Raw genomic sequence first — 13,863 nt, forward strand, 5'->3', positions numbered from 1 at the left:
CTTGGCAAGTGGAGGGGAAGGAACCAACAGGACAGCATTTCTACTGGGTCTGCAACAGCTTGTCAATCTGTCCAGGAGCAACACAAGGAAAGATGATGGGGACACAGCCCTTTGCTTTCTTCTGGTGAGCAAATCTGCTTGTTTGCTTTTCCATCTGACCTCTAAGAACCTGAGGGGAACACATCTCAGGTGGAAGTGCCTGAGCATGGTTCCAGAGCAAGAGAAAAGCCAGAGTGATTCAGCTGCTGTGCAAACTCCTCTCTCGGCACATCAGGGTGGGAACCACCGCAACAGAGGAGTCAAAGCTACACACCCCGGGCTGCAATAGATGTGTCTTCCCTGGGAATTAGGTCCTACAGGAGGAGGGGAAACCCAGCCAAAATGAAAACAACTAAACTGCAGAAGAAGAGGAGAAAGTATAATCTTTCTTAGCCTACCTCAGACAATAATCCCTGGGATTCTTTCTATCAATGTCCTTTCTTAGGGAAATATAATTCCCAGGTTAAAGATACACTTTCAAATATAAAGCAGGCATAGTCATAAATATCTTCATTGCTGTTTTGATCACTAGTATTTACAGAAAACATTCAATTTTTTTTCCAGCTGCCTTGTCCTGCTTGTGATTTTTTGACAGCTTCCAGGCTTACAAATTAGACCTCATAGAGAAGGCTACATTAACACACCTGAATGTTTGAAACCTGTGATGATCCTCCTTCTGAACTTAGGAGTTAATAATAGACTTTTGTAAGTAGTCCAGTGCTACGGTGATTCTAACTCCAGCTGGGTTAATTACACAATAATTAGGTACAAACATCGCAACACAAAACACAGCTACATCATTATTTGCAACAAATGTTAACTCTAAATAAGTGCAACCTGTCCCACAAACACTTGCTATAAACGACTTAAAAATAAAAGTAAAATTTGATGGGGTAAACACAGAAATAAAAAAAAAAATTCTCTGTGAGAATTTTTTTTGTTAAAAAAATAAAATAAAAATTTCAGCACTCATTTAGAGTTCAGGATCTTGTGAAAGAAAGCTTTAAAAGGAGCAAACCTGATTTGCTGTGGCTGTTGCGGCGAAGGGAACACTTGTTGCAGGAGTTGTTGCTGCAGAGACAGTGGCGGCCGTAGCGTTGTGCATCATGGGTACTTTCAGGAGGGGAACCATGGAAGCAATGAACAGGAGGGTGCAGCATTATGGTAAGAGAAGTGGTATTTTTGGCATGGTGAATATCAAGAGCGGCAAGCCATCGTCATGGGTTAAACCGGCAGATGGCATGCAATCACAGTGCAAAGCGAGAAAGCGTGGCGGAGAAATAAAAAAAAAGGGAAAATAGCTTATTACAAGTACAATTAAAGGAAGGTTGTCAACACAATCGGCGATTCCCAGAAAAAAAGAGTAAGGACCACTGAAAATGCAAGTGCTGGCTCTAAGAAGAAGATTACTTGTGCAAATGAGGCCTTTACCAAAACAGCCCATTATCTGTGAATTGTTACGTGCATAATTTGTTTTCCCCCAGTACAGCTATAATGCACTTCAAAATAAAATCCCAGTGGTTTATACTGGGAAGAAAATTGTTAAATGTTCATCTTAATTTTTAAACACAGTTAAAAATGAATTATTTTCATGTATCTTCATTTTGAAGTAAGCTAGATACTCACTGTCTTTCTTTAAAATCCAATTTATGCATTTTTTCCTACTAGCACTGCATAACTGTTTGACTTTATCAGAGTTAAATTACCATCTGCTTGAGGCAAAAATCAGGAGAGGGATGATAATAATTATCATGATATATATTCTACTTTGTTTGATCTAAAAAAGCAAGATCGATTTTGTGAAAGACACAGCTTTTGCTCATTTTAAGAATGAATTTTAATCAGCATCTTCATAGGAGAATTATTAATTTGATGTTTTAAAGGCTTGATATTTTAACTGTTTATGTGAGTAGGCCCAAAACCCAGGAATGAAATCACTGGATAAGGCAATAGAAGAAAGATTACTTTTCTGTCTCAGAGGCTGTGGCATTGGACTTCCACTATGCATGCCCAAAATGTTAATTTCAGGTTGCAAATGTATTTAAAGAAGGAGTGAGATTCTGATCATGAGTTTCAACAGAACCTCTGTGCATCAAAGTAGGCATTTCTGGGAAACGCTGATAAAACTTTCTAACACACAGCAAAGGAGAAATAGGCACACCACTATGAAACTTTAAAACACTGATGAAATTTGCTGGCTTTTTCCAGTATTTTATGATTTTATAGTACTAGACAATATAAAATATAAAGAGAAATAAAACTTTGAAAACTGAAAAGCAGACTGGAATTCATGGTATTATGCTTTTGCAGTGTAGTTGTTATAGCAGGTGATATCATGTCTAAACTGAAGCTTTCATCTACAAATCTAAACACTCTGCAAAGTCAACCAGAAGGACAAGCGAACCTTTAATTCTAGTCAGTGGCTAAATCTCGCCTAGAATTTTTGAAACAAGTGAATATACATCATATACAGTATGAAAAAAAAAGAGATCAATAAAGAAATTTGGAACCTACCAATACTGGTAGCGGGTGTCATGCACAAAACTGACCCTGCGTGTCATGCAATGATAGGTGAAAAAAGTGGATAAAGGGAAGAAACAGGTTAGCTGTTTAGAGTTAACATTCAAAGTGAGATTCAAGCATAACCACAGAGAAGTAAGTTAGTTAAATGAAACTGTAAGGTCATTCACAGTTTTGCTTAAACACAAAGAGGTGATTGTGTTCTTACTAAACTCCTGTATATACTGTGTGGGTTTTGGCATGTTTCTGTACATATTCAAGATACTTCATAAACTTTTTTACTTATTAATGTTATCCTTTCACTTAGTGCTTTTGCAGCAACAGGTTTTTGTTTATAAAAACATCTGTGGTTAAAGACGAGAGTATCTGGGACTTTTAGAACTCATTGCATAATTCAGACAGCTCAATGTTGCGCAATCAATTTTTTGACACGTGGCAGGAAAAGAAAGTGGAATTAAGACAATATTCTATTGCAGGGCTTTGCCAAATTCGTGTTTGATGTTAACGTACCCACTCTTAACAAAACAGTACTTTGAAAAGTCCCAAGCTAAACACCTCAAAGCGTGTAACATTCCAGCAGAAGGCTCCCAGCACACCACAGAGATGCTGTGGGATGATTGGTCACCTGTCAGACAGTTTACCTTTGGTGCCTAGCCCACCTTTAACCTCTCTGGAAAGGCCAAATGAAAGAAAGAGATCAGCCTATTTCCAGTACAGTGCATACAGCGAGCTGGTGAAGGCAAGCAGGTAAGGAGACTAGTGCAAGGTAGGTGCATATTTGACACAGAGTCGAATATGCTTCCTTTATTCCCGCTGAATTACTACTGCGGCCCCGTATGGGACCGTCGCAGGGCTTGCGTGACTATGAATGACCTTACCCAAGAACAGTCCCCAGAGAACACACAAAGTTCCTCCTCTAGAGGCTATAGAAACACTAACAAACAGCAATGAGAAGAGAGAAGAGATCTGCTGTTTTTGAGATCGTTCACCGAACAATAAGGAGAAGGTGACAAAGCAATCAACTGATGTAAAACAAACAAAGTGCAGAACTTCGGAGGTAAGCCATGCTAAGTCAAGCCCCACACTTTTTATTAGGGGAGCCAGTGGTTAATAAAGCAGAGAAGTTATATAAAACAATTAAGTTTTATATATAATCCAGCAGCAAAACTTGTCTTAAAATTTAACACACACGCACACACACACAAGGAACACATTTGAAAATTATACCAGTTTAGAAAATATCACATAATCATTTAAAATCCAACGGATAATGTCATGCATCTCTCCTCAGACGTGGGTTGCATGACAGTCGTTACACCCACCAAATCCAACCTTCCCAGGAAATGTGGGAATATCAGATGTATCATCTTTAATGGAAAGCTCATGACACCCATTCCTATAGAGGGTGTTCCCCTTTCCTGAACTCCTCCCATACCCCACTCCTCTCTTTAATATCCTTCCTTGGAGCTGATGGTGTTTGAAAAGAGCAGGAGGTTCATCACTTTAAGAAAGGTTTTCTACTTAGGGGCTTGGGCTCCATCTGGTATTTTATACCTCTGTTTCTTCTTTCTTTTTATGCACTTGAGTTGGGACTTGACAACAACCTGGCTCTTAAGGTTTGGTTCCAAGATCCACCCTTACTACCACCAGAAATTGGTCAGCTAAAACTAGAATTACAATTAGCTGGAAAGAGGGATGGACAATAAAAAGTACAAAAAGTGAGGTACTTAAAGAAGCATGAACATTCCAAAAGTCTGGAAAATATCCAAATGCTTTCTCACTAAAAAAGGTTTACTGTATTTTCCATAGTTAACTTGAAGTCCTTGCCAATTGCAAATAAGAGCAGTAAGCCCTGAAGGGGAGTGCTTAAGAAGGAAAAATACCTATCATGCTACAAATTCTCATAGTTTCAATGTAAAATAAACTCGTGGACATTTCTGTATGTTCTTCAAGCACAGGGCAGTCTTCCTTCATGTTCAAATAGGCGGTCTCACCATTTATTTACTTTTTTTCAAACACTCCCATAAATGTCAGTGTGTTTTCTGCCACACATATTCTGGTGCACCAATGTGCTAAAAATAAGGCTATGCTATTACTTACTATTACAAATATGGGGGCAGGCTCCAAGGTTGTTACTGAGGCCTTATAGAAAAATTCCATGAAGTCAAAGCCATCTGTGTTTGTTTTTTATCTTTAAAAACATATGGGAATGCTGATAGATTGGGAAATCATCATGTGTTGCCTTTCATTCCTTGTTTAACCGACATTATTTCTATAAACTAAAATAACATTGCTGAAATGTCAAGCACATTTGCAAACACATAGTTTTAAACTATTCTGAAGTTCACACTTGAGAACACCCTGACACTAAAATATGTAATTTGTTAATTATGAATGAAATCACAGAATTCCTTAGGAGGGAAATTCTCCTTTGGGAAGTTGGAGTGGGGGTGACTGACACAATTTAGAGGGTGGTGTTGTTGCTGCTTACAAGAGCACCCAGCACATCCCTTCTCTCGCCCTGCTACCAGCCAGGGTGCAGGTCAAGCCATCTCTGAATGCTCTGATTTTCACAGAACTCCGAGCACTGAAATATAAATTACAGTCACTCATCTTCAGATCATCCCTATGAAGAATTATAACCCCAGCTATGAGCCACAAATGCTAGGAAAAGTTCTGGTGGTGCTCCAAAACCACGAAAATGCATCTGGTGCCTGAAAACCCTTAAGTGCAGGGAGTGATGTTTTTTTGCCAGTGCTTCCATGCAGGTATTGACTGGAAGTTTATGGCTGGTGTTTCCCTTCTCAGGGTGCCTGTGTGGGGCTGAGGAAATCCCCACAGCTGCAAGACAGCAGCTGAGGGAGCAGGAGGATGCTGTGAAGCATAATGCTTTTCCCAGCATTTTTTTTAGTGGAAACAGATACAAGTCAAAATCTCTCTTTCTGCCAATTTACAGTAGGCAGAAAGGGGCAAACTCTGGAGAATGATGAGCAAGGCTATGAATGTGCAAAAAAGCAGATTAACGGCACGTTGAAATTTCTGCTCGAATTCTTGTCCTTTGCAAGAGGAATTAAAATAATGTGCAATCATCTGTGCAGGCTTCACCTCAAGTGGGGAAGGGAGCATAATAAAACCTTCTGTTGAGTGCAACTGCCTGAGACAGAGGCTACCTCAGGGACACTAAAGTGGTTCAATGTGGATACAACATACCTGTCGGGATAAACGCTGCATGTTGCTGCAACTGAGCATTGGCAAGAGCCTGTTGATAGTGCAAGACACTGGGATTGAAAACGGCACTGGCACCATTGCTTTTTTCAAGTGCTTGTCTCTTTGGTAAAGGGTGAAGAACACCAGGAGGAAAGGCCTGTAAATAAGAAAGTTAGTTAAAATGGCTCAATTTTTAAGACCTTGTCTGTAAGATATACATAAATACAAAAACTTAGTATTTTTAAAGCGGCTAAGGATGCCTTGCCATGCATATTAACTCAAAGCACAGCAATGTAAAATGAGTGAAATTTTGTTATTGGTAGCAAAAGCATGGTACTATTCACCTAGAACTGTAGCAGCACAACTACTGAAAAGAAACGTTTGCTTTAAAGCAACGAAAATGGCATTGCCTTTAAGTAGGTTTTCGAATATTACAGGGAGAAAAAACCACTTGTGTTTCATTGCCAAGTATTTTATTTTATTTTTAAATTTAAATATAATTTCCTATTATTATACAGATTAATGGATTACGTTATGCATTTTCAATTACAAAAGCAGTTTTATCTCAATTCAACTTTTCATGAAATATTTAAAAAAGATGAAACTGTGTTAGGAACCAAACTAAATCATCTGCGGTCTATTACGTATGAGAATGAGATGGATAAATAGAGCTTCCGGTAAATTAATGAGTATGTGAAATCATTTCTGGTTGATGTTTGAAAAGTAAAGCGATACAAATTTCATTAGTTGCTTCTCTGAAGGAAAAAAAAATTAAAATAAAAAAAGCTACATGCAAAGCAAAAGGTGAAAGGTCAAAGTACCAGGTCTACAGTTGCTTCGAGAGGTCGCTTCATTGCTTTGGCAGTCGACTGAGTCTTTTAATAACAGGCAGCGAGCACATGATGGCAGTGGGCCAATGGGAGTCAAGCGAATTAACATACAGGTAAACAGCAAGCAGAGGTGCGTCATGGGAACGGCATTGCATTTGTGGATAGGTGAGAAGGAAAAAAATATTCTGAATGCAATATACAACATACAAAACACTAGGCATGCACAACAACAAAAATGTCTTCTAAAGAAATGAATATTACACTTTGAATTAGTACCGAAGCAAAAATGCATCTACTATACCTTAGTTAAAAGCATATAAGAGAGTAAAATATAGATGTTTGAAATTCAGGAAAGTTGAGTAAAACAGCAGCTTGCAGACACTATTAAGCATCATATAAACACTTCACAGAGATGCAGAAAGTTTTAAGGATACACCTATTGGAATTCCTGATAAGTCAGTTTGGTCACATTTTGAAGTGGGAAAATTCATTTTGGAGGTTACATTTTCAAATACAAAACACTAGTGAAAGTTGTAATGCATTACAAATTCTATTAATATCAGTGCTTACAAGGTGATTGTCTTTTAATTTAGAGAAGTGAATCATTCAATGGTGAAAATGAAAGAGGTTCTCATTCACCAATACAAAACACAGTACATAGGATGTCCAGTTACACTAACTTATCATTAATTCCTTTTATTTTCTCCTACAGCTGGGTCATTTTTGTAGATTTTTTTAATCTTGTAACTTACCACATTACATTGAGAGGGAAAAAGGTCTTTCAGAATTGAAAACATACTTTCTAAATTTTGCTATAACCTTTAGTACTAGCTTCAGGAGCAGGGAGTAAAATTGGGCTCCCAGTTCATAAGCCAACATTAACATATGAGTTATGGTACTAGTCCAGCATTTATTAATTTTTCAAAAGAAAGTATTTAGGCATAGTACATAGGCATATACATTTATGTATTCTTTCATAGTAAATTCAAACTTATGGCTGATATGACAGCATTCTGTAAAAATTTTCTTGTATAAAATATTAATTTCAAGTTTTATAGTGTAAATAATTCCTACAAACCTTTAGAAAGGAAATAAAAATTTAGTTTGAAATCAAAATTTTTAGTTTTATTTTTTAAACACAGGCTGATACTTAGCTCTTTTTAGAATATGCAGATTATGTCTACCTTGAAATCAGTATGTGGAAATAGGGAACAAAAGTCAAGGCGCAGGAAGAGAACAAGGCACAAAATGCCTGCAAACACCTTGTGGTGTTGATAAGGTGCCAACAGGGTATTCTGCAGGATAGTCCTTATTTTACTCATTCCTTGTAGCTGCCTCTGTACCATGAGTCTTGTCAATGCCCTTCTCATCTCTTCTTTAGCACTTTTCTGCCTTACATACCCTGATCTACAGGATCTGCTCATCTCTCTGGGCCCAAGACCCAGACACAAGAAGAAACACCTAGTCTGAAGTGGGGATTGGGACAGACTTCTGTCTAAGCAGGACACTGTGCAGGTACCACTGCAGAGGACATCACTCCACTGCCTGGGGCACAGCCTCGGAGCTACTCTGCCTCCACCACAGAGGGAAGTCTGCACAGAGGTGATGCAGTGCAACTGAATTCAGCATTATGCGGTGATGAAGTCCACAAGTTCAAGTCAACATCGCTAAGAGTAAAGTGTTTTCAGTTAATTACCTTTATTATCCAAATACAAATCTTATCTAATCTCACTTGATAACTTATCTCTCTGTTTATTATTGCCTTTCTCCAATTTTTCTCCATGCTCTTCTTAACATCACCTTCCTACTTTGAAGCTTTCTTTTGGCTTTCTCCTCATATTCCCCAGCAAGTTCAGTTTTAATCTTCCCAACCTGAAGGCTTGGTCTGTTCTAAACATACTCATCAACCTTGCTTCCATGTAGTCTCTCATTCTTTTCAGACTTTCAAACTGCTCATTTTTCTCTTCAATATCACTATTTTCTTTTATTTCATCCTGATAGTAAAACCTCCTTTGCCTCTTTCTGTTCCATCAGATTATCTCCTTCTCAGCATTTGATCTACATAACTAACAACCAACGAATCAATAGCTACAGGATGGAGAGGAAGAGGATACCAAAAGGAAATAAAGATAATATTAAAAATGACCTAACATCCAAGGCATAGTATTTGCCTGCCATATGGCACACATGCTATAATTTCTCCTGGAATACAAACAAGATCCAACAGCAGTGGCCTCCATGAATGTGCAAGGAGCTCCTGACTAAACTCAAATGAAAAAAGGAAAGCCCACAAGAGGTGGGAGCAGGGACAGATGGCTCAGGAGGAACAGGGACACAGACTGAACATGCAGGGATATGTTAGGAGAGTCAAAGATCACCCGGAGTTGAATCTGGCAAGGGATGTGAAAGACAACCAGAAAGGCTTCTGAACAACAAAAGGAAGACTAGAGAAAATGTGTGTCCACTGCTCAATGGGGCAGGCAGCCTGGTGACACAGGACATGGAGGAGGCTGAGGTTCAGAAAATCCTTTCCATCTCAGTCTTTACTGCCAAGACTGGCCTTCAGGCCAGTGGGAAACCAGTGTGAAAGTCTAAAGTGAAAAAGATTTTCCCTTGGGGGAGGATGACCAGGTTCGGGAACATTTAAACAAGCTGTATGTACACAAACCCAACTAACAGAATGCACCCTGGGTGTTGAGGGAGGTGGCCAATGTCACTGCAAGGTTATCTTACTTATCTTTGAAAGGTCCCTGTGACTGAGGGAAATTCCCAAAGATTGCAAGAAAGTAAATGACACCCCTATCTTCAAAAAGGGCAGGAAGGGAGGTCTGAGGACTGGCAGGTTGGTCAGCCTCACCTCAGTCCCTGGGAAAGCAATTGAACAAATCCTCCTGAAAACCATCTGCAAACCCATGAAAGCCAAGACAATGATGGCAAATAATCAGCATAGATTTATGACAGGGAAATTGTGCTTAACCAGCCTGACATCCTTCTATGATGAGACTGGTGGACTGCTGAAGAGAGAGCAACGGATGTTGTTTCTCTTGATTTCAGAAAAGATTTCAACACCATTTCATCCTCACAGACAGATTTATTTATCGTGGGCTAAATGGGAAAGAGGGAGGTGGACTGACAATTGTCTCACATGCCAGGCTCAAAGGGATGTGACCCATCACAACACAGAGCCCAGCTGGAGACAGTCACCAGTGGAGTGAAAGTTGGAAGAGTGGTAAATACACAAGATAGATGTGCTACTGCTCAGAGGGTCCAGGAAATCTGGAGAAATGGGCACAGAGGAACTTCACAAAGTCCAACAAATATCAAGACCTGTAACTGGGAAAGAACACCACAAGGCCCCAGTACATGCTGGGGGCCACAAAGGCTTGGCAGAAAAGAGCCTCAAGATCCTGGTGGACACGAAGCCAGCAATGTGCCCTCAAATGCAAAGGCAGCTAATGGAATGCTGGACTACATTGGGAAGAATATCACCAACAGGTGAAGGGAGGTGATTCTTCCCCTCTACTCAGCCTTGGTGAGGCCACATATGGAGCCCTCTGTCCAGGTCTGGGCACCCCAGTAAAAGAAAGATACAGGCATACTAGAAAACACTCCCAATAAAGTACCTGAAAGATGATCAAGGGCCTGGATTCAGCCTAGAGAAGATACAGATGAATCTCATCAGTGTATACAAATACCTGAATTCAGGCTAAAGATGGAGCCAGTGGTGCCCAGGGACAGGATAAGAGGCAATGGAAACAAATTTAAATAAATGAAATTCCATTTAAATGTAAGATTAAAACAAAAAAAAAAACGCAAAACATTTCTTTTTACTGGAATTATGAAGCAGGTTTTCAAGTTATGGAGTTTTTATCATTAGAGATATTAGTAATCCAAACAGACACATCCTGGGCAATCTCCTCTAGCTCCCCTGCTTAAGCAGGGGAAACGGGCTGGAATATTTTGTGCATATTTCTCTGCAAAATGTTACCCTGAGTTACAGGTCCCTGTTGCCTTCTCCTGTGACATTAGACTGATAACATTTCAATTCTGTGTTTCCAAAGATGCTTCATCTTGCTTTGAGGCTAATGCAACTCTAATTAAGCCTTATTTAAAACCCCAGGATATATATCTGCAACCATTACCGAAGCACAAAAAAAATTAATCCCATCATCTCTCTCCTTTCTTATTTAGTATAGTGCCTAGAAATATTACATTCTCTAAATGAACAATAAATATTGCACAACAGAAGCTAATCAGAATAAAAACCCAATCTTCTCTGCTTTAATTTCCAGATGGTATTCAATTCCTGCAAGCACAGGAAACTTTAACTAAAAATCATCCAATTTGAAACAAAGGCTGTGATACTATTAGAGAAAGAACATTGAAACTTAAGAAATATTCTTCTGCATGATGGTTTACTTTCTTGCATAACTTACCCTTTGTCCCTCAAAAAAGTCTGGTCTTTTCTAATTTATTAAATACAATCGCTTGGGGTGGTTATGTACTGTACTGTATTGTGTTTCTTGTAGGCCTTTAAACCAGAGAATAACTGTATTGTCTATAACTATTGTATGCACTGCCCACAAGTCCACAAACCACATCTGCTTAATTATTCGTCCACTGCCAGCAATGAGGACAATGATTCTTTGATTTGCTGCCAGCAGTTTTGTCTCTCAAGTCAGATCCTGGGTGTTCAATTTATTTAACTTTATTAATACCACTGCAAACTCATCAACTTTCCTGGTAGCAACTGTAAGAGGAATCCAATCCTGGTGAAGGGGTGGGCTGTCTTGTCTGAACAGTTTTAAGTAAGAGGTTAAAATATCTGAAAATGAAAGCCCTCACTCTCTTTTCTTCTGACTGTAGCCACAATGTTTATTTCCTAATGATTCCCATTACAGTTCACTACTGTAAAACCTCATGATTCAAGCAACTGGCCCATAATAGCAGGAGAGGCAAGAAGTCTCCAGGCGTGAAATGTGTCTAACCAAAGTTCAAAAAGATACAGGCAACACTTTTTAGTCATTGGTGATAGTTGTAAATCTACAGAAGGCAGCTCTTTCTCATCCTCAGGCAGGCACTAATGGTACATCAGATGAGTGTCCTGGTTTTTCTATTCTACCAGTTCAGTGAGACCAAGGTGGCTGGCTGGTTGTCTCGTTTCTAAGGCAGACTGTGCTGATTGCAATACGGGTTTCTGTTCTACTAGTGATCTCTGAAGCAAACACTGTCTCTTTGCTTTTCTTCCAAATTTCCACATGTATATCTGCCATCAAAGAGCTAAAGCAGCATATGTGTCCCTGTTTTCCTGGGAACACTGAAGCTTATCAGTTTTGTTTCTGTTTGGAAATACGAGGGGCAAATTTACATATAATTAAGGCAGAGAACAGAAGTGGTATAGAGTGTCATTTGCTTCACTGTCTTGAATAGAAATACAGCATTAAAACAAGGGCATAAAGAAAAGAAAGTGCTTCCTCCCATCAAGCAATAGTAATAATTTTATAAACTCTTATCTTTCACCAAAATAAAAAAAAAAGAAAAATTAAAAAAAGAGGCAAAAGAGAAAAGAAAGTATAAGCAAACAGCATTAAATTGAAGCAAAATAGGCATCAAAAAAAAGGCAGCCATACATGCCAGCACTTACCATCACAGTCGCAGCTGCCGCAGCTGCCTGGGCTGCCACTGCAGCCTGGTTGGCTTGGTGTTGCGCCGCTTTGATTTTGGCCTGCAAATGTGCAGGAGGGTGAAAATACTTGCATTTCTCCCTCATGCAACGACCTTTTATGTAATCCATACACACGGTTACGGTGTTGTCATTTGTGTCAATCATTGTGCTATCTGCCGGATGCGCAAAGCGGCAATCAGTCTCTCCACGCGCACAGTTCCCCCGCTGGAACTCCCTGCACACCTACGCGCAAAACAACACACGTTGCAGGGGCACAGCTCGGTGCAGCGTGAAAGGCAGGGAGTGTCCCACGCCCCCAAAAGACAGACCTGCCCCCTTCCCCTGTTAGTTCAAGTTTTACGACAACTTCAATTTAATAAACCCTTCATCTTTTGGTGGGTGAGGGGAATGCATCTATTTTATCCTTATGTTCTTGGCTCCTTGGTACTGTGGCTAAATAACAGAAGCATTCCCAAATGCCTTTCCTTTTTCCTGTTTAAAAAGCAGCTGGGAAGGATACTTACTTACGTAACTGCTCCTGCAAAACTAGCTGGGAATCACAAAATATTTTGTCTCTTTCTGACTACACTTTGTATTCTTGCAGGCAGACTGGTAGGGAAGGAGTTCCTCTTGCTGCAACCCAGGGAAAATACATATCAGATGCACTGCATTTTTTATGGAGTCTACAAACAAAATTGAGAGCCTACTTAAAAATAATTTTCAAAAATGGGCAGAATGAACACACTGATTTTCCTGAGAAGAAATGTGCTCTAGACACCAGTGCTTAGGCTTTTGGGAAAGGACATTCATTTCTGCTAGATCTATTTGGCCTCCTTGTGTACTTGGATCACAGATTCCACTGAGTCCAGCCACGAAGTGATCCAGCAACTGCTGGGAGGCTCTACACATAGCTTGAGGGCTTGTCCCTTCAGAGTGCTGCAGGGTTGGTAATATTCCACATCTCCATTGGCAGCTCAGGGCTGAAGTGCTACACCATTCCCCTAACATCTATCCATAAAGCTACAAAATTCCCTTATTATCAGTGCAGAAAAACCAGGACAATTATTACAGAAATAAAAAATGTGCTTGATAGATATTTCATCGAGGAATGCCTTTACAGTCACGTATACCTGAGTTTTTTTTTAGATGATGAACTTTAAAAAAAAAGGAAAACTCATGTTGATGTCTGTGTATTAAATATAAGCAAAAACTACCTTAAAAAGAACAGTGTTTAATTACCACTGGCTGTAAGTGCAGAAATCCTGCCTGGTTACAAGTTTTTTATCTGTACCAACTACATTTAAGCTTCACTTCTAAAACAACCGTTATGCCCTCCAAGACCTCTCACACAGCCTAGCAGGGAATGTGTTTCTAGCCACAGTGGTGTCTACAGTACCTCCAGTTTATCAGTCCTGAGGAGTTTCTGGGTAGCAGTTGAACTGGGGACTGAAACCGGTGGACTTCCAGGGACAATGACAGGCGGCGTGGGTAGGATCTCAGTCGGGACTAAGCCAACTCCTGGTGTTACTGGCGTTAGGTAAGGAGCAAAGCTAATAGCCGTGTTCGTTCCTATTGTGGGACCCACCGGAAATGTGGGCTGAA

The 13,863-nt window shown here is 39.7% G+C and overlaps 1 protein-coding gene across 10 annotated transcripts in view; it reads right to left on the bottom strand.

The window, feature by feature from the left end:
* The window catches only part of MBNL2 (muscleblind like splicing regulator 2), a 106,206-nt gene that overhangs the window by 16,490 nt on the left and 75,853 nt on the right, over window positions 1-13,863 (bottom strand). For 3 of the 10 annotated variants that reach the window (XM_064408420.1, XM_064408421.1, XM_064408419.1), the window contains exons 4-8: window positions 13,658-13,858; window positions 12,241-12,504; window positions 6,588-6,641; window positions 5,770-5,923; window positions 2,554-2,589 (exon numbers count right to left, since the gene is read on the bottom strand). In XM_064408420.1, the coding sequence (XP_064264490.1) occupies window positions 2,554-2,589; window positions 5,770-5,923; window positions 6,588-6,641; window positions 12,241-12,504; window positions 13,658-13,858 (709 nt within the window). Of the gene's footprint in view, window positions 1-1,057; window positions 1,153-2,553; window positions 2,590-5,769; window positions 5,924-6,587; window positions 6,642-12,240; window positions 12,505-13,657; window positions 13,859-13,863 lie in introns of all 10 variants that reach the window. The other 7 variants (XM_064408422.1, XM_064408424.1, XM_064408426.1 and 4 more) reach the window with 7 other exon arrangements.

Source organism: Passer domesticus, chromosome 2 (assembly GCF_036417665.1).
Source record: "Passer domesticus isolate bPasDom1 chromosome 2, bPasDom1.hap1, whole genome shotgun sequence".
NCBI classification, from domain to species: Eukaryota; Metazoa; Chordata; class Aves; order Passeriformes; family Passeridae; genus Passer; species Passer domesticus.